At 53.1% G+C, this 26,081-nt stretch overlaps 1 protein-coding gene across 1 annotated transcript in view; it reads right to left on the bottom strand.

The window, feature by feature from the left end:
- Positions 1–4,403: 4,403 nt before the first annotated feature.
- The window catches only part of POLR1A (RNA polymerase I subunit A), an 85,759-nt gene continuing 64,081 nt past the window's right edge, over positions 4,404–26,081 (bottom strand). The window contains exons 19-34 of the mRNA XM_027555523.1: positions 25,960–26,058; positions 24,821–24,973; positions 23,465–23,547; positions 22,879–23,044; positions 21,851–22,072; positions 20,524–20,738; positions 18,032–18,199; positions 16,847–16,982; positions 16,221–16,378; positions 11,235–11,361; positions 9,522–9,632; positions 8,623–8,919; positions 7,748–7,948; positions 6,432–6,549; positions 5,783–5,947; positions 4,404–5,406 (exon numbers count right to left, since the gene is read on the bottom strand). Of these exons, the coding sequence (XP_027411324.1) occupies positions 5,306–5,406; positions 5,783–5,947; positions 6,432–6,549; positions 7,748–7,948; positions 8,623–8,919; positions 9,522–9,632; positions 11,235–11,361; positions 16,221–16,378; positions 16,847–16,982; positions 18,032–18,199; positions 20,524–20,738; positions 21,851–22,072; positions 22,879–23,044; positions 23,465–23,547; positions 24,821–24,973; positions 25,960–26,058 (2,520 nt within the window). The 3' untranslated portion in view covers positions 4,404–5,305. The remainder of the gene's footprint in view (positions 5,407–5,782; positions 5,948–6,431; positions 6,550–7,747; positions 7,949–8,622; positions 8,920–9,521; positions 9,633–11,234; positions 11,362–16,220; positions 16,379–16,846; positions 16,983–18,031; positions 18,200–20,523; positions 20,739–21,850; positions 22,073–22,878; positions 23,045–23,464; positions 23,548–24,820; positions 24,974–25,959; positions 26,059–26,081) is intronic.

The following is a 26,081-nucleotide window of genomic DNA, read 5'->3' as shown; positions in this document are numbered from 1 at the left end:
TTAAATGATTCCATTTTGTAAAAGAAACAATGTTACCCCCTGACACCCCCACCCCCTTACATGTGTAGGAGGCAGGGTTTCTCAGCTCTTCAGTAGTTGCAGCACACGGGCTCTACTTCCGGCACAGGCTTAGTTGCCCGGCAGCATGTGGAATCTTCCTGGACCAGAAACCGAACCCATGTCCCCTCCATTGGCAGGTGGGTTTTTAACCACTGGACCACCCCGGAAGTGCAGTTTTTCCTTTTATGAATCAAGCAGTTTATTAACCCAGTATCAATTGTTGCAATGTTTCTTTTTAAGCTTTTTTTTTTTTAATGTGGACTATTTTTATTTTCTTGAATTTGTTACAATATTGCTTTGGTTTTATGTTTTGGTTTTTTTTGGCCTGGAGGCTCCCTGACCAGGGATCCAACCCACACTGCCTGCATTGGAAAGCGAAGTCCCGGAGAAGGCAATGGCACCCCATTCCAGTACTCTTGCCTAGAAAATCCCATGGACGGAGGAGCCTGGTAGGCTGCAGTCCATGGGGTCGCTAAGAGTCAGACACGACCGTGCGACTTCACTTTCACTTTCATGCATTGGAGAAGGAAATGGCAACCCACTCCAGTGTTCTTGCCCAGAGAATCCCAGGGATGGGGGAGCCTGGTGGGCTGCTGTCTATGGGGTCGCACAGAGTCGGACACGACTGAAGCGGCCTAGCAGCAGCAGCAGCAGCAGCCACTGACAGCCAGGGAAGTCCCTATTGTAATGCTTCTTGTTTGCGGCTGCCACCTGGCTTCCCAGGTGGTGCTAGTGGTAAAGAACCCACCTGCCAAAGCAGGAGATGCAAGAGACCCTGGGTCAGGAAGATTCCCTGGAGGAGGGCACGGCAACCCACTCCAGTGTTCTTCTCTGGCGAATTCCATGGACAGAGAGGAACCTGGTGGGCTACACAGTTCATAGGGTCACAGAGAGTCAGACACAACTGAAGCCACTCTGCACTCACGCAAGCCACCTGTCTGGCTATTCTGTTCAGATCTCTCTGTCCTAGACATGTCCATTTGCAGCTCCCGTCTTGGTCCTTTCCCACCATCTTCAGGCCCTCCAGGGCTAGGACCTGGCGAGACCTGCTCTCGGGGTTGAAGTGGTCAGGCAGCATTTCTCTAGCAATGTTGGTCATGGAACCACCTCAGCACCACCTGGGAAGTACAGGTGCCGTGCTGTGGAAGCAGCTCGTGTGTAGAACCACGGTGAATGAGCTCCTTATGCTTGGCCAGCCTGACAGCATCCACCTTTCAGCTTCCTGGACTTTGTGAGGAAGGCTGCCAGGGCTCTGATGAACTCTGGCTGGTTCACATCTTTTACGGTAACTCCAGGCATGTCCGTGCCTCTGCATGGCCACCCAGGGGAATGTGCTCATGGGCTCAGTAGTGACCCCATGGACCTTTGCGACCTCATTGACTTTTGGGATCCCATGGCCTGTAGCCCGCCAGGCTCCTCTGTCCATGGGATTCTCCTGGCAAGAATACTGGAGTGAGTTGCCATTTCCTCCTCCAGAGGATCTTCCCCACCCAGGGATTGAACCTGAGTCTCCTGCATTGGCAGGGGGGCTTCTTTACTGAGTCACCAGGAAAGCCCGCCAGCAAGCAGAATGTGGAGGGGTAATTCTTTACTGTCCTTGGATTGTAGGCGATGTAGCAGCATCTCAGGCCCCAACCCACTAGGTAACAGTAGCACCCCCTGCTCTCCAGCTGTGATGACCACAGATGACATGGCCGAATGTCCAGGGGGCAAAACTGTCCCTCACTCCCACTTAGAAAACCACTTGCTATATAGGTAAACATTTATAGCCACATGAGCTTTTATAAACAGATTTAATTTTAATCACTGTTTTACAGATAAGGAAACTAAAGCACAAAGAGGCCAGCTGAGGTCCCAAGATTCCAGGAGGAGTCCGATTTCATAGCTCAGTTTCTTGCCTGAAATGCAGCCATGCTGCTCAGCTCCATTCTTGAGGTTTGACTGGTTCAATATACCAGCACTTCAAGTTCATGTTTCCAGGCAAGAACCATGGATCAGAGAAGAAGACCCGAGGCCTGTGGTTTCTGGCTGGCTTGGCTCCCTGAGATAATAGTGCTGGGCAGCCAGTGTGGAAAGCAGTGGTCAGTGGATGCCTGACCTCTGAACAGGGTTGACTTACCACTTGCAAAGAAAGGCCTGGGGGGCTGCACCATCGAGGGAGAAAGTGGGGGAGCTGGGCTGGGAGTGGGTGCATGAGAAGGGTAGTGATGACTGGACTGCTGATTCTCATTCCCCTCCCTTCTGGCTTCTGGGCACCCGATTGCCTCCTCACTTCTCTTTCCCACTCTGGCTTCTCCCCAAAGCCAGCTGCGTGGGTGAGGGCCTCACCCCAAGTAGCAGGGGGGAGGCAGGGTGCATGTTCATGCAATGCCTCGTGACTTCCTCAGCCTCTGGCTGGGTCACACAGGCTGAATTTCACATGTGCTTGTCAGTTTGGGGCCCTAGACCCTGAGCTCAGTCAAAGCAGGGCCTGTGTACTTCCCGTATCTTTGGGAGCCTGGTGCAGTGAGCATCAAGATTGCATGTATGCAGAAATTCCCTGGCAGTCCAGTGGTTAGGACACTGAGCTTTCACTGCAAGGGGCATGGGTTTGATCCCTGAATAGGGAGCTAAGATCCTGCATGCCGGCATGCAGTCAGAAAAACAAACAACTTGTTGTGTTCAGCTGCTTTGGTTGTGTCCGACTCTTTGTAACCCTTTGGACTGTAGCTTGCCAGGCTCCTCTGTCCTTGGAATTCTCCAGGCAGGAATACTGGAGTGGGTTGCCATTTCTTCCTCCAGGGGATCTCCCTGACTCGGGGATTGAACCTAAGTCTCCTGCATCAGTAGGCAGATTCTTTACTGCTGAGTCACTGGGGAAGCTTGCCACCTCTTTCTTAAAAAAAAAAAAAAAAAGATACCCATGGAAAGATAGTACATCAAAAAAAAAAAAAAAGATTGGGTGAGTGCAGGATGAGGGGAGAGGGAAAGAGGGGCAACTGCTTAAGCGCTGAGCAGCTCCAGGGACAACCAAGCCCAGCCCAGGTGAGCTGAGGTGTTCAGCCCTGTTCCCGGGTACCAGGTTCTGGCCTCTCCCTGGGGCTGCGAGCAAACCAGAGCTGTATGAACTCAACAGAGCTCTTGACTACCTCTCCAGGGAGGAGCAAGGAGCTGCTTAAAGAACTCAAGGCACGATTCTTTCAGTAATTCAAGCTTAGCTTTTTAAATAGGAACTTCTCAGAGCTGCTTCTAGAAACATTTCCTGGTCATGTCCCCTCCTCTTGCCCCTGCAGGAGCCCTGCTGCTAGGAACTTGTAAGTTGAGCAAGCAGGTGACCTGATGTGCTGGGCTGGGAGGCAGCTACAAACCTCTTGCTTTCTGGCCAGAAGCGTCACCACCTCTTTGCTGAGGCTCCAGGTAGAGCCTATCAAGGTGTCCTTTGAACCACACTGTGTTCTTGGCACCATGAAAGCTTCATCTCATACACACACACACATACTCACCTGCTTCCTGAGGGCAAGTATGCAGACCTTAAGATCTTTGTGGGGAAATCAGTTGTCTGACTCACGTGGAAGAAGTCAACTCACCAATTAGAGGGGATGCTGTCTGTGACCTGGCACAACCCAGGGCTTATTCTAATAAGTTGGCGATTCTCAACCCTGCTCATATTAGACTAATGCTTGTTGCTCAGTAGTAAAGAATCTGCCTGCCAAAGCAAGAGACTCGGGTTCGATCCCTGAATTAGGAAGCTCCCCTGGAGAAGGAAATGGCAACCCACTCCAGTATTCTTGCCTGGGAAGTCCCATGGACAGAGGAACTTGGTGGGCTACAGTCCACAGGGTTGCAAAGAGTCAGACACGACTGAGCACACACACATGTGGGGTATGCAGGATCTTAGTTCCCCAACCAGAGAATGAACCCGTGGCCCCTGCAGTGGAAGCGTATCATCCTGACCACAGTATCGTCAGGGAAATCCCAGGTGAGTCCTGTTTCTGCCAGCTTTCCCCAGGTGCCAGTGCAGGACACACAGGCTGAGTCTGGTCATCATGTGTCTGGAGGGAGTAGTGTGGTCACTTTTCTCAGACAAGGCCTCCCCTCCCAGCCCAGCCATCGCTTCTTCCCACCGGCTTCTGCTCCCCTGGCCTCAGGGATAGAAGCTGGTTGTGGATGGGGGACACGGCAGGGACTGGCTGGGGTCAGACGGGGAGGCTGCCAAGGCTGAGCTCTCCTTCCACACCCTCTGCCAAAAAAACAGGAAGAGGAACCTGAGCTGTGACTGCGCTGAGTAGTTCCAGTTGTGGGCTCTCAAATCACAACACAGAAACCATAAACCAAAGAGCCAAGAACAAAACCAAAAGCCTGAAGTCTTTTCTATGTTTCTCCTCCCGATGGCTGGTTCCAGTGATGTTTATTACTCAGCCTGAGTTGGAATAACATTAGACAAAAATAGAAACAGCCTCTGGTTCTACAAAGCCTGGGTCCAAGTCCTCTGACTTTTCTGTCCATGCCAGGGCCCCATGCTGCTGGTACCAGAGGTCAAGGGAGGCCCGGATCGGGCAGAGCCTATAGAGAGACACAGGCCTCAGTGCTGGATTGAGAGCAGAGCTAGGGAAAGACAGCCAGGCAACTCACTCCAACAGTGCAGCCCGGCTGGGGATTCAGGGTTTCAGGTGGGGGTGAGCTGCTGGGGCCCCGGAGAGGCCTGCCCCAGGCGCAGGGCTGATCTGGAGTGCGAAGCCACATGCCCCAAGCATAGAAAGTGGGTAGGGAGAGGTCTCTACCATCCTGTGCTTGGTCCAGAGAGAGCACCTCAGGAATGACTCTTACGGAACTCTGTCCCCAGCGGCTGGTGCAGCCAGCAGAAGCAGGCCAAGGGGCAGCAGTGTTCTGCCCGTTTTGAGCCCCCAGGAAGCCTGCCTGCAGTCACTGGCTGCTCACAGCACTGAGACCTCACCTCCCTACCCTGGGGGTGTCTGGCGGTTCCACCTCCGAGGCATCCTGCAGCACAGGGGGAGGTCCGGCCACTTTGAGCCGGGGTTAGGGGGTCTGGGGGGTATCTGGTAAGGACTTCATTCACATCCTGAGATGGGAAGGGGTGAGGATGAGCAACTCATCCATTTCCCAGGTGATCTCAGTCCAGCTCAAAGGCCAGCTGCTCTTTGGACCCCCAAAGTCACTGCCAGGCCCTGCGCCATCACTGTGAACTGCCCAGGACTCTGGTCTCCCGGTTCTCTCCTGTGACGGGCGGGCTGGTGCGCAGGGGGCACTATCTTAGTGGCTGCTTGAGCTCGAAGAGGCCGGTCCCACCCTTGACGACCTTCCCGACCACGAGGCAGGCTGATGGGGACCTCAGTTCGTCATGGGATCCTGGGAGACACAAGAGTGCTTGTAAGGTATAGCTGGGGGTGATGGGAGGGGAAGAGACAGGTGTTGGGGGCACTCAGCAAGAGGCTTGGTGGTTAGGGCACCTCCAGAGCCACGAGGGTGGTCCTGAAGCTTGGGGCCTGGTGGGAACGAGGCCACATTGCTTCTGCATTTTGAAGAGAGGAAGACCCTCCCCTCTCCTCCAAAAGGCAGAGGTGGCCTTCCAGTCCGGTGCCCACCCACCAGCGCTTCCTGTACCGACAGCCCAAGCTCTCCCCAACGTGCGAGGCTGTGGAAGGGTGCCTGAGGGATGAGCCTTGTCTGCCCAGAACAGATTCAGGCAGGGGTGGGGAAGGCCAAGGACGTGCCCACGACTGACCCATGAGGGTGGCCTGCTTCAGAAACTGGAAGCTGGTCTCAAACGTCATCTGCTGCAGTGGCGAGGAGTTTGACCGGATCCCAAAGCGGTTCAGTGGCTTATAAACACCCTCGAAGCACATGTAGTCAGCCACCAGCGAGAGGTGGCGGGGGTCAACGGCGATGCCTGTCACAGGGGTGGCAAGAGCAGGATGGGGGTTCAGTAGTGAAGAGGCGATGGGGAGAGGGGGGAGCAGCGTCACCTAACTCCAGGGCTCCCCCCGACCCGGCTCCATTACCTACTCACTCAGCTCTCTGACCCGACCTCAGTGGGCAGCCCTGTGTCCCCGGGCATCACAACTGCCTCTAGCAGCATGGGGAGCAGCCCTGCAGGACATGAGCCGCTACAGCACTGCGTGCCTTTGGGAACTGAAATCCTGAAGGCGAGGCGAGGAAGAGACTCTCCCTTTTCCCTCTGAGGCCAAGATCAGAAACACGTGGCGGGTGGGGAGGCCCTGGGGATGGGACTGACAGGACCGACACACAGGGACCCTTCTTCATGGGGCCTGAGGGTCCCGTGGGCTCCACCCTCGCTGCACCCATATTTCAGCTCCTTGACGGTCTAGACCGGCACCCGGGGCCTCCTGCCTGCCACCCGCATCCCCTCTCACCGTATACGGCAAACACGTCCTTGATCTCCTTTTCAATCACGCGCAGTGCGGCCTCGATGCCGTATGTGCTGGCCATGGCATGGATGTCATTGGAATAGAGACGGCGCAGATCTAGGACCTGGGGGAGGCGGGAGAGGATGTTGTGGAGGGCCTTGCCTTCTGCTCCCTCCCGCGGACATGTCCCACCCCAGGGCCTCGCTGCCGCCTTGGCTGCAGCTGATGACAAAGTGGGCGTGAGGTGGCCCAGGACTAGCCTAAGGAATGGTGTGGGCGGAGCGGCTGACAGCATGCTGGCTGGGCCCAGGGTCTCTCTCACCATCAGCCAGGGCCGGGAGATGATTCGCTATCCACTTTCAGAGTCAGGAACAAAGGTGTTTGTTTATGTAACAGAGAGACCTGGCTCTGCTGGTAGGTGAGGCAAGTTCCCTGGCAGAGATTCGATTTCCTTCGCCGGGCATGGGGTCTGCCAGGCCTCTCCAGGGACCTGAAGCTCCAATTCAGCCATCCCGGGGAGGGGCTCACAGTGGCTGTGTGCTAGGGCATGTCACCCCCACAGGAGACAGCACAGACCCCGGCGGGTCACCTGGCCTTGTTAAGACAAATCCCACGGGCATGACTTGAGTGTGCCCTGTCAGTAGCTGACGCTAGGGAGGCCTGAGCCCTTCCAGCTCTGTCCTCTGGGGAAGCAGCTGGTGAAAGGCTCTGGGCAGAGGTGGGGCGTGTGCAGGGCAGTGTGGGAGGATGTGTGTGAGGCTGGAGGACCCTGCCAGCTTAGTGCAGACAAGGGAAGAGCGGGCTGGTCCCAGCAACTCTGGAATGCAGTGGGGAAGACTTGTGCCTGGGATTGAGAGCATCTCAGAAGGTTCTGGGAGATGAAGTGAACTGGGGAGCAGCAACAGAGAGCTCAGAGGAAAGGATGGGTGTGCTTGGGAAGCAGGGGGAACAGGATACATAGGACTTTGCTGGGTGGGGCCCAGGTCCCCCTTCACCAGATAAACCAAGCAGCTCCCCAGCCAGCACTCAGTATAACTATTTCTTACAAGTCTATGTTCGGAGGTTTCAATTTCCAAGAAAAGAAACTACATGCAAATTAATTTGGGAAACTCTGGGTTCAGTAAAGTTAAGCAAGTTTCGTTCTGCGAATCTTAACCAGGCTCATGTGCACTGGAGATCCCCAAGAGGTGGCCTAGGCTGCAGACTTGGTTTGGGAACCGTGGGTTAGAAGCGTGAATAGCCCAGGAAGGGCCAGGACAGAGCGGCTGGAGCCTGAGCTGGTGTGAGGACCCATCAGCACGCGACCTTGAGGAGACACGCACCTCGGCGTACTTGAACAGCTCCGGGAGGTTGATGCCTTCTGTGTTTAAGACAAGCTCCTTCTCATTCTTACTGTTGATGGTCTCATTCAGGAGGCACCTTGTGATACCCTTGGTTGCATAGATGACGGCTCCTTGGGCCAAGGACGCTACCAGGGAGCTCATGTCAAAGTTGACTTTCATGAGAGGGAGCTTCAGCGTCACCTGCAAGAGGAAGGGGAGCTGAGCCAGGAGACAGGGCTGCCCCAGCCCCACACCACTCAGGGTCCCTGAGAGACCCCTCCAAGCCCCACTGGGGCAAGCCAGGCGGTGGACTTGGCATGTGAACGTGGGCTGACTTAATGACCACACGGCAGCCATGTCCGGTCCCACAGACTGAGGTGAAAACAGCAGAGCGCCATCCATTTTCACAGATGTCATTGGTGAAACTCACCTCCACTCAACATGAGCTCCACTCAACATCACCCTTGATATCCTTTCAATGACCACAAAGTGTAACACACATCCCTCTGTACGTGTACTTCTGGTCAATGACTCATATCTGTGCTACCATTTACGAATCACTGAACTGGATCAAAGGAAAGGACTAAAGCCAGTGTATGTGTAGACGTCTAGGCATCCAGACCAGTGAGCCTTCCAGGGACACTGCAATCCTGGAAGTGGTACCAGGCAGAAAGGTGGTGTGAGGAACACAGTGTCTGCCGGCCTCTGTGATGTGCATCAACACACGGGTTGTACTGAGGCCTGAAGTTCCCACATGAAAGTACCTTCAGGGCCTGATGCCTCAAACCCCTACAGGCTGTTACTGGAAAGTCAGAGTGAGCGGGCCCAAGAGGGGGCTGTGATCTGGGGTTGGTGACCCCCTCACAGGTACTGACCTGGCACCACAGGCTGCCCTGTGTGTCATACTGGTAGTCCTCTATGAACGGATGGCACTCACGCACCGCCTGTGCCCGGCGCTCCACCGCCTCGGCCCCCTGGGGCTCCCGGCTTCGGGCTCGCTTCTGTGGCTGCGTCAGGGGGGCACCGGGGAGCGAGCTCTCCTCGGGGGCCCAGCCGCCTTCCTCCTGCTCCTGCTGAACGCCTTCTTTGAGGCCGGTCCCTTCCTCCTGAATGTCCTCTTCCTCCTTCTCCTCTTCCTCCTTCTCCTCCTCCTCCTCGCTGTCATAGTCGACCTGGCAGGGTTGGAATGCAGGCCACGTCACTTGGGCCCGACCAGCAACCTGAACTTGACCTTGCAGAACAAGTGCCACCCCCCACCCCCAGAAGAGCTCTCATCTGCTGGCTGACCCCAGCCCCACCGGCTCTATCAGCCTGGCCTCTGCCCTGTTTGCCCCCTGGGGATACCAGCCCCTCAGTCCCAGGGCCCCCTCCTCGGAGCTGTGTGCCCCACCTCTAGCTCTCTCACCTGGGAGCCCTACTGGCCCCTCCATACCAGCAGCAATCGTGGTGGTAAAGGACTGAAAGAGGGAAGGGGAAGGACTCATTTTCTGTAAAGACAGAAGGTGGCCTGACTTTCCCTCCCGAAGGCCTTGGGGTCCCCCAATTTGATTCAGGTACAGGGACAGCCAGTCCTTAAGGGCAGCCCTGGGCCGGCTCCTGTCTATTCGTCACCCCACGAACACCACCTTCTCCATCGAATGGTTGTGTTTGGCAGACTGGTTTTGCTTCAAGGTTCCCCATGGTTCCAGCATGATGCAGAGGCATGTCCTTACACACCCAGGGAGGGCAGCCCTCAGGTGTGACAGAGGTGTCACCTCGGCCAAAGGCCCCTCACCTCCTCCTCTTGTTTTTCCTTGCGTTTGGCATCTGAGGCGTCAGCATCTCCCTCCTCAGCTTCAGCGTCCACAATGTGCCCCTCCTCTTCCTCGTCGCCCTCCTGCTCTCCCTGGGGTTCCAGGAAAAGGAAGAGAAAGATGAGCTCCAATACCACGTGCCTGGTGAAGCCATCTATCCATGCACCGTACTGGTCACCCATCCACCCGCCTGTCTCCTTACTTAGCCACCCAGCCACTCACCTGCCTCTCACCCACCTATTCATCACACAGTACCTACCACCTTCCCAATTCCATCTACATCCCTTCCACCCACCTACCCACCCCTGGATTCCATACTTCCTTCTCTTCAGCCTAAATCTTTACACATACCACTCATAAAACCTTGTATTAAGAAGAAGAAAAAAAAAAAAGTACCAAGGCTTTCCAAGTCATTAAAAGAAGATGGTGCTAATATTGTTCCAAGTATTTATGCTTTGGGTGGAGATGAAAAGAATTACCTTGGCATTTTAGAAACTAAATATTTATTCATTTTTCCTGACCCTGGCACCTAGTTCTTTATGATCTCCTCCTGGGTGAATTAAGACTGGGCAGCCTTCCAAAGACATTCCAATTGGTAGACTCCAGGGCAGGAGACCTGGAATTCTGTCTAGGCCAGATCCTCATTTTAGGGATGAGGAGACAAACCCAGAGAGAGGAGGTGTCATAGCTGAAATCACGGAGCTGGAAAAGGATGGGACCAGTCTTCATTGCACCCCCATCCAAGCAGAGAACAGCCAACTGTTGGCCCAGACAAGACCCAGGGAGCTGGCTCCACACTGCCTCTGCATCTCTGGGCAGATGTATATATGTATGTCTTAGTCGTTCAGTTGTGTCCGACTCTTTGCAACCCCATGGACTGTAGCCTGCCAGACTCTTCTGTCCATGGAATTTTACAGGCAAGAATACTGGAGTGGGTTGCCATTCCCTTCTCCAAGGGATCTTCCTGACCCAGATAAGGTATCATCATTTCTGGATTATTTTGCCTCCAATGGCTTCCCTCTGGCTCCTTCCTTTTCCATCACTGAAGCCCAACTTCCCTGCTTCAGAATGCCTCTCTGGTCCCTGCCCAGTACTCTGTGAGTCTCAGTTTATCTGGCCTAGGTAAGCCAAAGCCAGAGCCAGTGAAAACAGATAAAAAAACTTCCAAAAGTCTAGTAGGTATCATTACTTTGAGTCTATCCTCAGGATAAAAAAAAATTACCTACAGAGGAGAGGGGGCCCTGAGAGCAGACAGACGGATGAGCTGGGGCCCGCACCCAGGGCGAGGCAGGCCGCCCTGGGTGGCTGCCAGTGGCAGGTCCCTGTCGTGGCCCTCCACACCCAAGAAGGAAACACTGCTTCTCGGCTCTCAGAGCAGCAGATAAATCCTCAGGTAAGGGACTGCCCTGGTGGTCCAGTGGTTAAGACTGACTCCATGCTCCCAACGCAGGGTGCACAGGTTCAATCCCTGGTCAGGGAACTAAGACCCCACATGCTATGTGGCCACACACACACACACACAAGCCAAGGTAAGCAGAGAGAGGGGCCAACCCTAGGAAGGAGTGCAAGGAGCACTGAAAACAGTCACAGAGCCATCCCAGGAGAGCACACTCAGTGAGTCACCACCCTAAGGGGGCCCCAGCCTTGGACCTCCCTGTCATGGTCCCCAAGGGGCCCCCAGGGGACTTGCTCACCCGATTCCTCTCGGACTCGCCAGCATTGTCTAGATCCCGCTGGGTGGCTCTCCGCGTGTTCACATTTCTGAAAGCTGATGCTTTGCTGTTCTTCTTCCTGATGGCTTCCATCAGAATTTTAAAGAATCTAAAATTAGAAGAAAGCCCCGCAGCCCCGTTCAGTACCAGCATCTCCACTCTTCCTTCACTGCGGGGATAAGGTGCTCTAAGGACTTCGCCCACTTGAGGTGATGCTGGGGACTGATTCAGGAGACAGAGACCTTGCCTCTCCAGTCGGCTCACTTTTTTCCCCTCTTGCTATTTTTGGGCTGAGGGGGCACATACGGTACATCAGAAAGGCAGGGCTGAAAGTGTGCTCCACCATTCGCAGGCGGCACAGCCTGGATCACCACCAATGGTCTCCTGGGCCATTCCCAGGGGGCATGGCCTCAATCACCACCGATGATCTCCTGAACTTTACTTCTCTTGTCTGGAAAGTGTGGGTGTCATGCAATCTTGCTTTAGGGATCAGAAACACCCCCACGTCCACCAAAATCTGTCATGGGGCCTGGCAGGCTGGCTGCTCAATAAGTGACAGTTGTTGGTGCCGTGTGGGGCCAGCTAACCAGTACAGCAGAGCCTTCAGTAGGAGGGGCACCCAGGCTGGGGCCAGGGCTGCCCCCAGCCCACCTACCGCATCTCCAGAAAGTGCTTGGGGCTGACAACTTCTGTCTCCTTGGTGTGGGAGCCCTGACAATTTGATGAGAGAGCTAAGATGTGGAAGAGCTTATCAGAGTCTCCAAGGCAGTGATAACGTACTTTGTGGGAGTAAAGCACGTCGACAGACTGTGGTGGTGGTTGTTTAGTTGCTCAGTCCTGCCCAACTCGTTTGAGACCCCATGGACTGTAGTGCACCAGGCTCCTCTGTCGATAGCCAGGCAAGAATACTGGAGTGGGTTGCCATTTCCTTCACCAGAGGATCTTCCCGACCCATGGGTTCGATTGGCAGCTAAAGTCTTTACCATTGAGCCAGCAGGGAAGCCCATTGACAGGTTAGAACCAAAGGAAGTTAAAAGGACTAACGCGAGGCAGAAAGAGCCCAGCAGGCCTTCCCCGGCCCCTCCTCCTGGGTTATCTATTCGTCGCCCACCTTGTCTCCTGTCCCCTGCTCCTGTCTTCATATATCCTCTTGCTGGTCTTCTGAGTCAGGCTATAACAGCACACCAAATGGACTGCTTTTAATTATACAAACTATCAGTTCCTCATCTGCCCAGCCAGCCAGCCTGTGTTCTCTGAGCATCTGTGAGGTGCCGGCCACGTGCCAGCCCAGGGGGCAAAGCCAGGATGAAACGACAGGCACTCAGCACCTTAACTGGAGGAGTGAGACGGTCACGTGTTTACTATTTTGTTCAGTAAAAGCAACAGACTGCTACTCTCCCTCCCAATTTCCAACCCCCACCCCGCCGCCTCAAGTTTTTAAAGCTGTACATGGTTTTGGCTGAGGTTTCTGCCTTTGGAAGGCTCCTTACCCACTGATCCAGGAAAAAGCCTGGTCAACAGGCAGGAGGAACAGGAACAAGAGGGCCAGATAGGGAGATGCCCAGCTTGACTTTAGAAAGATATAAAATCAACTGGGAAGAGAGGGAGGAAGAGATGCTTCTGAAAGGACAGGTTCAGGTCTCTGCTCTGCCAGAGTCTAGACAGAGACAGACGAGGGCCTTGACCTCATCTGCAACTGTGGGGACCACTCCCGCCACATGCCCAGAGTCAGGGCGCAGTCAGTCACCACAGGCCCACAGTGATCACTCTGTGAAGGTCGTGCCATCTGTCAGAATGTGACAACTGAGGTGGAGCCGGACGGGGGCAGCAGCGGAGAAACCTCCCTCCCACATGAATTAATTACCAAAGGGAACATGACTCTCGGCTGTTTCCGAAGGTGCCTACCAACAGCTCCACCACCTGCCATGTGCAGGGTCAGTCTCACAGAAGCCAACCTGGTGTGACAGCTGGGGACCGGACGTCGGAACGCACCTCCTGCCTCTGAGCTCAGTATTCTTCCCACCTCACAGCCCCAGCCTGCCTTCTGAATCATTTCCACACACACCCAAAGGGATGGGTGCCAGGAGGAATACTTAGGAGAGCTTCATGGCTTATTTGTCTCCATTAGGGAAGCACCTCATGTGTTTCTATCTTTTTTCTCTCCCATTTATGGAAAAAGAGTCTCATGAGGGACTTCCCCGGCAGTCCAGTAGTTGAGACTCCATGCTTCCACTGCAGGGGCTGTGGGTTCGATCCCCGCAGTTGGGGAACTAAGATCCTATAAGCCACGCAGTGCAGTCAAGAAAGTAAAGTTTCATGATTCAAAAGAAGGGAAGAAAGGGAGGGGAAAAGGGAAGAGAGACAGAAAAGAGGTGGAGAGAGATGAGAAAGGGGAGAAGGAGAAAGAAAAAAGAAAAAGCTTCTGGGGGTGTGTGTGGGGGAGTGGTCACCCTTCTGAAGGCACATTCCCATCCCCACATGGTCTGCATGGGGCCTGCACAGCGCAGGCCTGGCAAAGGCAGCCCAACCACTCACCCCCCGATGCTGCTCTCTCGCTTGAACCCTGCCTGCCCAAGCCACAGAGTAGCTTCACCAAGGGCGAGGGCCCATAGCTTTATCACAGCTCTTTAAGTACTCTAGCCAAATGCCAAGTAGGAGCTGACTAAGGAGCCGACTAATTTCACCACTGAGAAGAGAAGTCAGGGTTCTCCCTAACAAGAAGAAATTTTTAAACAGTGATGGATTTTCAATCCCCCAAGTGAATATAAAGAGAAAGAACTCTGGGCACAGCATGGTGCACACCTCATGCGACTTTCCTGCCTACACCTGAGATGCATGGAAATAGGGCCGATCAGCCCGCTCTCGGTAATTCTCAAGAGGCCACATGATCCTAATTCCCGTTTCTCAGACAAGGGCTGCCTGGCCAGCACAAACACGTGGCACGCTGGGAGAGGTGTTCCTCCCAGTTAATTATTGAGCTGGCGTCCGGTCTCCTGCGACATGACCCAGCACCCCGAGAGCACTCCTGACAGAATGAGCCTCCTCCACCCTGGCGAGGGGTGACGCACATGCTCCCCAGAGCCCGGCCGGCTCCCCCATCCAAAGGGCTGAGCTCACATCCAAGGTCATCTAAACAACCCTGGCCGTCCTATACGCCACCTGCTTAGTGGGGCCAGGCTGCAGCCAGCCCAGGTCTTCAGGTGAGAGGGAAGAAGAGGGCCTGGGCAAGACAGTCGCTCCCTCCTGGCCACACTACCCCAGGACTGCCCTGCGAGTGGGCGGCACTCAGCAAATATTTGTGGAATCACTGTGTGGATGGACATCCTGCCTCCACCCTGCCCTTGGTTCTTTGATTCAGAGTAGCATTGGAAGACCTGAGGGCTGTTCCAGACTGAAGACAGGGGCCAGGGGTCCGTGGCCAAGTCCTGTTAACATGTCTAGTTGAGCCTCAACGGGCTTTTACAAAGATATGAATTAGCTGTAAATGCTTACAAATTAGAGACTAATTTATAAAAGTAAAAGCAAACAAGGGCTTCCCAGGTGGCACTAGTGGTAAAGAATCCACCTGCAATGCAGGAGACATAATGAGTCGTGAGTTCGATCCCTGGGTTGGGAAGATCCCCTGGAGGAGGGCATGGCAACCCACTCCAGTATTCTTGCCTGGAGAATCCCCATGGACAGAGGATCCTGGTGGGCTACAGTCCATAGCGTCGCCAAGAGTCAGACATGACTGAAACGACTGAGCAAGCACACACACACACACACACACAAAACAACCAAAGACAGGAAAAAAAAGAGAGGTAGTTTTGTTATTACTTTTTTTGAATCAGAAGGTCTGGCCACCCTGGCCCACATTCCTGCCCTCTCGAGGCAGATGACATGCTCTCCAGCTGGCCAGGGGCTCCCAAATGCCTCACCGGCCTTCTTACCTGCCGACCCCGCAGCCATTTGAGTCTGCGCTCCACCATCCAGGGTCGGGTGGCAAGTCAGCAGTGCTTTATTGGCTCTTGTTGGCTTGCACCAGCCCTGATATGAAACCCCTTCCAAATCCTGGGCACTCAGCACTGTGGCCCATGCTATCCAGTGTCTAACAGTGACTTGAACTTGAGAGAAAAATGGATGCTCAATCTCCCTACCAGAAAGGAACCAGATCTTTTCCATAAAAAGTTGGAGGTAGAACCTCCCTGGTGGGTCAGTGGTAAAGAATCTGCCTGCCAAGACAGGAGACGTGGTTTGATCCCTGATCCAGGAAGATACCATATGTCTCGGAGCAACTAAGCCCATGTGCCACAACTACTGAGAGCCTGTGCTCTAGAGTCCAGGAGCCACAACAACTGAGCCCATGCACTGCAGCTACTGAAGCCCGAGTGCCCTACAGCCCATGCTCCAAAACAAGCCAAGCCACCACAATAAGAAGCCTCTGCACTACATCTAGAGAGTAACCCCCATTTGGGGCAACTAGACAAAAGGCTGCGCCATGACAAGACCCAGCACAGCCAAAATAAATAAATAAAATTATTTTAAAAAGCTGGAGGTTAATCCCAATTATAGAACTATGTTTAAGAGCAGCATGTTGTTAGCACAGGGCTCCTTCCTGACAGAATATAAATGTATTAAGAACCACGTCATGTCAGAAATGAACACCACATGCTGGTCTGACATCACAGCACCATCCCTCTGATAAAGTTCTGTTCTCTTTATGGTCCATGTACTCCTACACCTTAAATCCTCCAAATATGAGTAGATGAAACTCATGGGCCAGAGAGTAGGAGGCAGGCAGGGCAATGGAGTCACACCCACAAGCCAGATGAGGCCGCAGGACCTCCTGTTTTCCTAAACACTTGCCTTGAGCGAATCATCTGGGAAAGAGCCCTCAGGCCCTGGGAGTTCTCTGGCCAGGAGCCCTCGAGGTTGATGACAAAGTCATACAATAAGAACGTGCCAAAGTCAAATGGCCTGAGTCCTGACCTGGTTTCCATGAAGTGTAAGATGTCCTCGGGCCTCGTGCACTTCTCCTGCTGGTAGTACGCATGCGGCAGGAACTGAAACCGCAGCTGGTATACCCGGAACTTGTTCTGTTTCTCCCCTATACGGAAGGACTCCTGGACATCAATTTTCTCCAACACCTAGAAGCAGACAGACAGGACCCGGTGTGCCCCATGCCTGGGACTGAGCATTATAAGTGGGAACACTGAGTTTGCAGGCACAGGGGCTGGGACCATGAGCCAAAGTTTAAAATGAGCGCTACTAATGTAGATCCCTCTCAGGGTAGGGAGAGGGACCCCCGCCCTGTAGGTCACACCTCCTGAGAAGGGCCTGAGGCTGCAGGGGGAGGGCTCCAGTAGAGCTGGTAAGTTAATCAAGAAAGTATCTTTATTTGTAAGGCACATAAGAGTGCTGCAGAACCAGTGGTTACTTTTAAAGCTTCCTGACCCACCCCTGCTCAGCACCTGGCAGAGGAAGCCTGCCTCTCTCACTGGTGAAGTCTGAGCCCAGAGTCAGAAGAGCTGACAAAGGCCCTTCTTCCTGGATGGGAGGATGGATGGAGGAGACACAGGAAAACGCCTGCAGCCGGGTCTGAGGGAGATCATTACCTCCCCGAGACACACTCTGGTGAGTTGCTTCTTCAGGCTTTTCACTTTCTTCAGTGCTTTCTTGGTATTGAACACAGGTACACTCATCATCGGCGTCTTGATGTTGGAACTGGCCACCATGAGGATCTCCCGCAACCTGTCATGGAACAAGGGCACATCTGAGCCAAAGCAGCACCTGGAGTCTCTATTTTGCAAAGTCTTTCTCATTAACATGCTGGAGTTCTTTCAGGATCTGCAAGGGACCTTAGGATCTTGAGGAGGAAATAAGCTGATCAGGGTGTCCCTGCTCTGGCCCTGTATGTGACAGCAAGGGACTCTGCAGTCAGCTTCCTCCACTGAAGCATGGGCTCCTCAAGGACAGGGCTGTGTCTTCTTGCTCCCTGTCACCTATGCCTCACTTACAGTGCTTACTAAGGGCTTACCGAACAAACGAGAGATGCAAGGAAGGGAACCAGTGTCTGCAGCGCTCCTACTAGGCACAAGGACCACAGCCAGGCCTCAGCCACGGCTCAGTGAGCCAGCCTGGCCAGACTGCCCTGCGGCCCCTGCCCTCCTCCTCCCCACAAACCCCAAGGCTGAGAAAGCTGAGGAGCCTGAGTCACTCAGCTAGAAAGCGGCCAGGCCAGGCAGGTGAGCGTGATCTCCGTTCTCTCCTCTCACCCAGCAGCCATCATCCTGCAGGGTGCACACTTTGACCTGAAGAGCCAGGGTCCCTCTGGATTCTGTTCTAGGTGAGTGGTACCCCCAGAGCCAGGCAACCAGATGGCCTGACCCCGGGAGCCTGCAGTTTCACAAGCATTCCAGGAAACTGGGATCCAGGAGTTGGTGGAGAGCTAAATGGAGATGCTGAGAAGCCTGGGCATGGATCCAAGTGCAGAAACCAGTTGGGCTCCGGAAATTCCAACCCTGACCCCCGCTTTGATGACCCTGTCTCTTTCACAAACACATACTCTCAAAACTTCATATACACACACACCCACACTCTCATATTCATACTCACACACACCCTCACCCACACACTCATACATTCATACATACATTCACATTCATACACACTCACACACACATTCATACACACACACTCTCACTTATACACACACACACACACTTTCACACTCTAATGAAATCCCCTCCTTCCCAGGAGCAGGCTTGGACAGACCCTGCCTGTGTACCCTTGAAGCCCACCTCGGAATGCCCAGGGTGACGTTCATCTCGCCTCTGCCGGCAAAGTGGAAGGTGTTGAGCGTCATCTGTGTGGAGGGCTCCCCGATGCTCTGGGCGGCCAGCAGGCCCACGGCCTCACCCGGGTCGCATAGAGAGCGCTGCCACTTGAGCTGCAGCAGAGTCCTCAAACTGGAAACAGGGTGGGGGGACATCAGGGGTCAGAGACACAGACACCACCTGCCTGTCACGAGCTGACGACAGACCCTGTGAGCAGGGTTCGTGCACCTGATGCCTCGTCCTCCTTCTGGGCTTGTTTTACCAGGCAAATGGTCCTTCTAAGCCTTCAGTTCCTGCCAATGACCCTGAAATGTCCTAAATGACGCAGCACAAAGCCCAGCTGGGTGGCTGAAGCGCTGGGTGTCCACGTTCAGACTGCTCACGTCTACCCAGAGAATGTCATGGAACCTGTGAACTCACTGTTCACATTTCCCTTGGCTAATTCTTTATTCCCCACTGGCTATGACAGCTTGGAGAGGGCTGAAACCTCCCTCTGTAGAAACTAGGGAGAGGTTCACGGAACAAGCAAGGGGATCTGGTCGGGGAGGCGGGAATAGGGCACTTATCTTCTTAATTAGTGCAAGTGGCTATGGGCCACTTTGGAACTATGCGTGCTATATGATTTTGTAACCTTTGTAACTTACTAATAACCCTTTTTCCTATTTTTAGAACAGCTACAGAAACACTGTGTGACCCCAGCACACAGGACAAGGAATTGACTCAGTAAATCAAGACTAAATGGACCTTATGTGTGAGTACAGAGGAAAGTAATAAAACTACATTTCTACGCAAGTTCTTTTTATTAATAAAAATCAGACTTTTCGCTAACCTGATGTGTATTCTCTCCCAACTACTTCAAACCAGTGAGGTTTGAGTGCATATCAGTATTCCTGACAGAAAAAACCTTCGAATACGTTGGGGTTGCCCCCAGAGCTTGGGGCTTGCTAACAGAGCCTCTGTGAGAGTCACGGAAGCACACTTGCCTCCCCATCTCGGCCCACCGAACCCAAGTGATGCTCCCGGGGGCTAAGCCTGCGCCACTCCTGATGCAGCACAGTTGGAGGGAGGACCCACGTGGTCCTTCTGAAAGTAAATGGCAGCATCCTGAGCGGCAGGGAGGAAGGTGAAAGGGAATCAGGGCCTTGCTTTTTCAGGGAAAACCCAGCTGGCAGCTAAACCACAACCTGCTGTGATTTAGTACTCCATCTTCATACCTCTGAGGCCTGGCTGGAGCAATCAGTTTAAGGCGTAAAAAGTGACAGCTGTCCCTCCACTCCAGGTCCTCCACCCAAGAATCTGTCTTTGCTCCTCCCCCTGTCGCAGTCCCACTCCCTGGACCCTCAGACTCCCTGTATATCTGGCAGGGTTTCATCAGGTGCAGGACATGCAGCCAAGCTACAGCAGGTGATCTCAGGCCTCCAGCTCTGCAGGCCAGGCTAAGAGAATTGAGAGGGAAGGACCCCCTGATGACTGCTCTGAGACCAGTGCCCCAGCAGACATTCCTTGGGGGTACATATCACCTTTCAATTCACTCTGCCTCAGTGCTAGTCCATGCCTGGCTTCCCACTTGTCTTGGTAAGTCACTAGTCACTAAGTCGTATCTGACTCTTTGCAACCCCATGGACTGTAGCCTCCCAGGCTCTTCTGTTCAAGGAATTTTCCAGGCAAGAATACTGGAGTCGGCTGCCATTTCCTTTTCCAGGGGATCTTCCTGATCCAGGGGTCGAATCTGTGTCTAATGCATTGGCAGGCAGGTTCTTTACCACTGCATCACCTGGGAATGGGAAGCCCAAACTCTACTTCAAATGCAGTCAAAGACAGCAATGATCAAGGAACTGTTCATTAATTCCTTAACATTCTACTTTTAATCATGATAGTTATTTATATTAGCTTTGAGCAACAATATCACATTACACCATATTAAATTTACAGCTGACAAAAGTTTTATTTTTCATATTAATTAATTTCTTTTCCCTGTTTTATTTTTCTGTGAACAAGTCCAAGCTGGGGACTCCATGTGGTCCTTCCTCCTCGAAGCTTTGAAACTTGAAGCTCAAAGGGTCAGTGGAATCATCAGACCCAGCCCCTTACAAAAGGCTAAGATGTGGTGTCAAAGGGCAAAGGATGACCTGTGCCAGGTCCCAGGGTTGGCAGCTGCTGACCAGATTCCCTGCCTCTCACTGAGCCATGCCTACCATCCCACACTCAAAAGAACGGTCACTATGTTGAGTCTCCTTCCCCACAGAGCAGTCTCCTCCATCTTGGCTCAGGTGGGGGACGCACTCCTGCCTAAGATCTCATCTGTCCCGCAGCCCTCAGGGCTTGCAAGGTGCCCTCTGTTTCACTTCCCTTCCTCCTACTGGAGTCTCAGACCCAGGAGGCTGCCGGAGTGGGCAGGGAAGGGCCTGAGAGAAGCAGAGTCTCCCTCTGCAGGTGCAAAAGGTCAATGTTATTACCTGTCAAGAGAAAGCCCCGATTTCTCGTAACTCTGCTCTGCCTGAGCTGCCCACTCGCAGCTGTAGTCGTCCATCTTCTTTTCAAATGTTTCTGACACGGATGCGAAGTAGATGTCTGGGCGCCAGACAGACAGACTGGGGTCGGGACAAGGAGCCGCCTTCTTCTGGTACTTCCTCCGGCTTTGTTCGTCTAACTCAGCCCACATCCTCAGCATCTGGAAGGAAGGACAGGACTCAGCTATGTGGGACAACACCAGGAATGGGCTTTTCTTCCTGGGGTGTCCAGTAGGATGAGGAGGATCAAAGGCCCTTGCTTCAAATGACAGCATGGGAAAGAGACAGAAATCTGACAGCACAGGAAAGTCATCTTGACATTGGAAGGACAGAGAACCGAATCCATCCCAGGGCGCACTGCATGACCACGACTCTAGGAGCCATTCGTTATGGCCCTTCAAGCACAAGCAGGGCGACCATATAAGCTACTCTCCAAACTACAATTCTTGTAGAATAAAATGCAACATTATTAATAATCATCCTGGGATGAGAGGCAAACCAGGGCTGTCTCAGGCCCATGAGGACACAGTCACCATGAGCCAGGTGATCGTGCTGATCCCTGTCTGTCCCCTGTCCAGGCTTTCACATGCCCGATGCCCTGAAGCTGTCCCATAGCAACTGCTTCAAAGTGTTCCCCTGCCTCCTGGCTCAGCTATGCTTAGAAGGTGGGAGATGGCAGAAGAAGAGGGGAAAGAGGGAGGAGAGGAAGGCTGGACATCCAGTCCCAACCCTAAGGGGTCTCTGAGCCCCAGTCTCTCAACTGAGGGCTCCTGTCACGTGGTCTCTGCCCACGGCCACCTTCTCCACTCCTGATGACTGTTCACGTCCTCGGGGAGGCTGGGGAACCCAACTTACCAGCCCTAGTTAGCTGCCTGGAACTCTGCCCACACCTTAGTAAAGATGCATGAATGCGTGCTCAGTCGCTTCAGTCATGTCTGACTCTTTGTGACCCCATGGGGTATAGCCTTCCAGGCTCCTCTGTCCATTGGGATTCTCCAGGCAAGAATACTGGAGTGGGTTGCCATGCCTTCCTCCAGGGGATATTCCTGACCCAGGGATTGAACCTGAGTCTCCTGCACTACAGGTGGATACTTTACCTCTAAGCCACTGGGGAGGCCTCTTTGTACAGATTTCCCCTCCTTAAATTGATATTTGAGTGCCATTTTTCCTGGCCAACAGTGAATGAAGCTAGATTTCATGGCTGGACCTTCCACCAGGAAAACAACCCCTCATCCCCTCAACCTCACTGATCCCCCACCTCCTCCAGCATCACCTGGTAAGTCTCGGGGCTGCGGCCGTTCTGGTTTGTGCCCTCAAGGTTCAAGGCTTTCACAGCTGCCTGAATTTTCTGGGAGTAATTCAAGAAGGCGCCTTTCCTCAGGAGGGTGTTGGAATGCTTGCTGTGCCATTTTTTGATGGCTCTGAAATGACGGAGAGCTTTCTGGGGATCCGCTCTGGATAAAACTTCATGGAGATGCTTCGATTTCATTATTACCTAGACAAACAGACCACACAAGCAAGAAAGAAGAGGTGAGGGTGTAACACAAAGGCCATGGCACACAACTCACACAAGCTCACAGGAGGTGGCCCGTGTGGAGCCCTCACGATGCCCCTTGGGGGGCTGAGTACCTGCTGCTAACCAGGGGCTCACTCGGTGCCAACCAGAGTCGGGAGCTGGCAATCTCAGGAGCTGAGGTCATGGGGCAGAAACCCTGACACTCAGAGTCCTTCCAGAACATGGGTATTTCTGGGAAGAAAGGAGGAGGGGACAGGCACCAGGGTGGAAAGGAGCTTGCCCTTAACTTTCAATCTGACCACCTGCTCATGACCTTGAACAGGCCATGTCAGTTTCAGTTTCCCAATCTGCAAAACCTGGGGGACTGCTCAGCCAAGCTGATGATCCCTCTTGGGCCAGTAAGGCATGGAATGAAAACCATGGGCTTGTGAGTCAGAGGGCCTGGGTGTAGACATGAGCCCTGCTCCTCACCAGCTCGTCACTTAAACTCTGATACTCGGTTGTCTTGGCTGTAAAATGGGCAGAGGGGTCCCTGTGTGCCCAGGCAGCAGTGAGGAGGCAGGCAGACAGCAGCCACAGTGCACTCGAGTTTAGGACCGTAAATGCCCCCAACAGTGCAGTTGTTCGAAGCATCTGCCATGTCAGGTGTTCCAGGGCGTTGCTTTTAAATTCTCCCTACTCTAGTTTTCAGCGGTCACTCTGATTGGGTGGCAAAGCTCAGGGTGGGAGGTCCACCACACAGGCCCTACCCCGCCACCCCCAGGCTTCGGAAGGCGGCACACTACCTCATAGTTGCTGGTGAGGAAGGGGAACTGCTTAGGCTGCAGGAACTGTGTCTTGGGGATGTCCAGGCCATCTTCCCCGTACAGGAACTGCACCACGCTGCCATCACTGTCGCGGACTGTCAGGTCGTATTGGACAACCAGCCCCTCCAGGTGTTTGATGATGCACCTGTACAGAGACCCTTGGCTCAGTGCCTCCTGGAGCAGCATTTGACAGGGCAGGTGGAAGGCAGAGGCAGAAAGGTGGACTGCTGTTCTACAGCCAAGCAAGCCCCGGGACAGGCTGGCTCCCGTGCCCCTGTGCGACCCTTGCTCCAACCTCCAGCCGTGGCTGCCTGCCCTGCCCAGGGAAAGGGCACAGCTGCTGACACCTGGGCCCTTCCTGTAAACCTCTGAGTTCACGCTAGACCAATCCTCTAGAACTGGCTATTTTCTGTCTCAGAACACCCATGGATTACTTTTCAGAAGTTTTTTTTTCCCCCCAAAGGGATCTTAAGCGAATTGGCAATGAAAATGTGAAAAAGAGACAGAGCTTGAGTGGACCCGGGACGCTGAGCCACCTGAAGGTGGCAGGGCAGGTGCTTTTTACCTCTGGAGGTATCCGGAACGGCTGGTCTTCACAGCAGTGTCCACCAGACCCTCTCGGCCGGCCATGCAGTGGAAGAAGAACTCCTGTGGGAGAAGCAGGAAGGCCCAGGGGTGGCACAGTGAGGACAGCTGCTTCCTGGAGGGCGGCTCAGGCCAATGTCCCCAGCAGCTCCGATGGCTCTGATGATGCCAGAGACATCTGCGCTCCCCTGGGGTGACCTCTGTCTTATCCTGCCCGAGAGCAGAGGGACAAGTGGAGGACCAGGGCCAGTTCTCATGCTCAGGAGTCCATCCTCAGCGCCACACTCCACGTTTCAAACAGAAATGGCACTTCTGCCTCATCACATAGTGTTTTCCAAACTTCCACAATGAGACATGTGTTTGTAACAACAATCGGCAAACATGTACATACATCCACACACGTGTGTGGATAAAGATACATGATTCAAGCTAAAACTATGGAACTTTATGAAATGACCCCAGCCCTCACTCGGATGCCTTCTTTATCACCCTACTCTATTCCATCACATAAAGCCAGTTGCTATCTTTTACCATGGTTTCATGATTCACTTAGGGGTCGCAACCAGCGTTCAGAACTCTCTGGTCTACATCAGCTCTCCACTACCCTTTGCCAGAGGCCATGGACAACCACTGGAGAGTCTGTGTGAGACCAAGAGAGAAGCCCTGGGCATAGCCGATGGCCTTGACACAAAAGGTCAGTTCTCTTCACAACCTAGACTTGTCTGACCACAAGAGGAGTCTTTGCAGAGATGCACTGGACTAGGCAACAGAAAGCACTAATCAAAAAACCATTTCTCAAAGTGTGAGGAGAAAACCTTTCTCTTAGGGGAGAGTTCTATCGCTGATGGAGGAAAAACTAGGCATTTGCCACAACTGGTCAGTTTCTCCAGGGTCAAGGAAGAGCCGTGAGGCTCTCTTGGGGAGCTTTGTAAAATAAATCTCTGTGATGCTCCTTTTGGCAATGGAGAGCACTCTGGGGAGGGCTTCCCCTTCCCCAGCTGCCCTCAGAGGCAGGGAAGAACCGGCTGAGAGAAGGCACGAGGCAGGAAGAGGTCGAGCTGGGACTGATCTTACTCGTCTTCCCACTCATCAGCAATCCTGCCCGAGCACCCACGATGTGCCAGGTACCACACTGGGCTCTGGCATTCTGAAGGTGAACGTGACGTGGCTCTTATGGTTCTCAGGGGCCCCCGCCATCTACAAGGTAAGCAAGGATGTAGAGGCATTTATTTCTTGACTATCTTTGCTTAAAGCTGTTGGTGAAGGTCATAGGCTTTCTACTTCTGAGCACAGAAATGAGGAGGAAAGCCAAAAGGAAAAACCAAAAAATACATACCGGAGGCTTGATGCCAGTGAGGAACCTGCCAGTCACGAAGCCGCCAGCCCTGGGGGTGAATTCATAAGGCTCGAAGCAGGGCAACGACTTGCCAGATGCCATGAGCGGGGGTCTCCGACCTTCCAATTCGATCTGGCCCAGCAGGCACGAAATCTGGGAGAAGGGAAACCCAGATGGGACTGAAGACCTACACACGCCTTAAGTGATGCTCTGTCCCAGCAGGGGATGGAGCACCTGCTCTTCAAGAAAAACTGCATGGAAATGGAGTTCCTGGAGGTCAACCTACATTTCTTAATAAACCAGGAAAGCTGATGTTTCAGGAAAATACCTGTATCTTCCTTTCACTGACTGATTAGAATCTTCACATTTGGGGTCAGTTGAAATAGATAGTGCTTTGCAAAAGCAGCCATGTTTCAGAAGAATCTCGTGTTATACCTGAAAGGGACCTCCCTAACAGGGAAACTGAGACGAGCAGAAAATATAGTTTATTGTGATCCTGAACATTCTCAGGTTAAAAGAGAGTGAAACTGCCTAGTGATGCTCTTGGGGACAGTGTGTCTGGATTCTACTTAGTCAAAAGGGCTTCCTGGTGGCCTCGAGCCTTGTAAGCCCATTCCTACTGTTCTGTACTCACCAAACAATGAGATGGTCCTTAAGACTCTCTCAAGGTCATCAAATTTTTAAAAAAGTTGCTAAGATTTGTGAAATCATTGTGATAGCACTGCAACATGAAAATATATAACCATACAGTATCTAAATTTATAATAGGTATTTATATGAAACACTATGGAGAAGGAAATGGCAACCCACTCCAATATTCTTGCCTGGAGAATCCCATGGACAGAGAAGCCTTGTGGGTTACAGTCCATGGAGTCGTGAAGAATCAGACACGACTGAAGAGACTTAACATGTACACACACGATACACTATCTGGATATTTACCTCCGTGTGTCTACAACACTGGCGTGTTAACAGTGATTAGCTCCTGTACTGATTTCTACATATACTTCTGTATTGTGCAGTATTTGCCATGCTTTACGTGGAACATGGATTCTTTCAAAAACAGAAACAAATCTGAAAAGTGCCTCCTACAACCACCCCAGCCTTCTGCCAAGCAGCCAGCCTGCCTTTGCTCACACCTGCATGGTGTTCACTGTCGAACCTTTGGCTCCAGACTGTACCATCATCTGCAGATTGTTCTCTGGGAACTGTCTGTGTAGGCCGAAGGGCATGCATGCCTGCGGATGGAACACACACATCG

This window comes from Bos indicus x Bos taurus, chromosome 11 (genome assembly GCF_003369695.1).
Source record: "Bos indicus x Bos taurus breed Angus x Brahman F1 hybrid chromosome 11, Bos_hybrid_MaternalHap_v2.0, whole genome shotgun sequence".
Lineage (NCBI taxonomy): Eukaryota > Metazoa > Chordata > Mammalia > Artiodactyla > Bovidae > Bos > Bos indicus x Bos taurus.
This window is presented reverse-complemented; position numbering and strand designations above follow the sequence as displayed.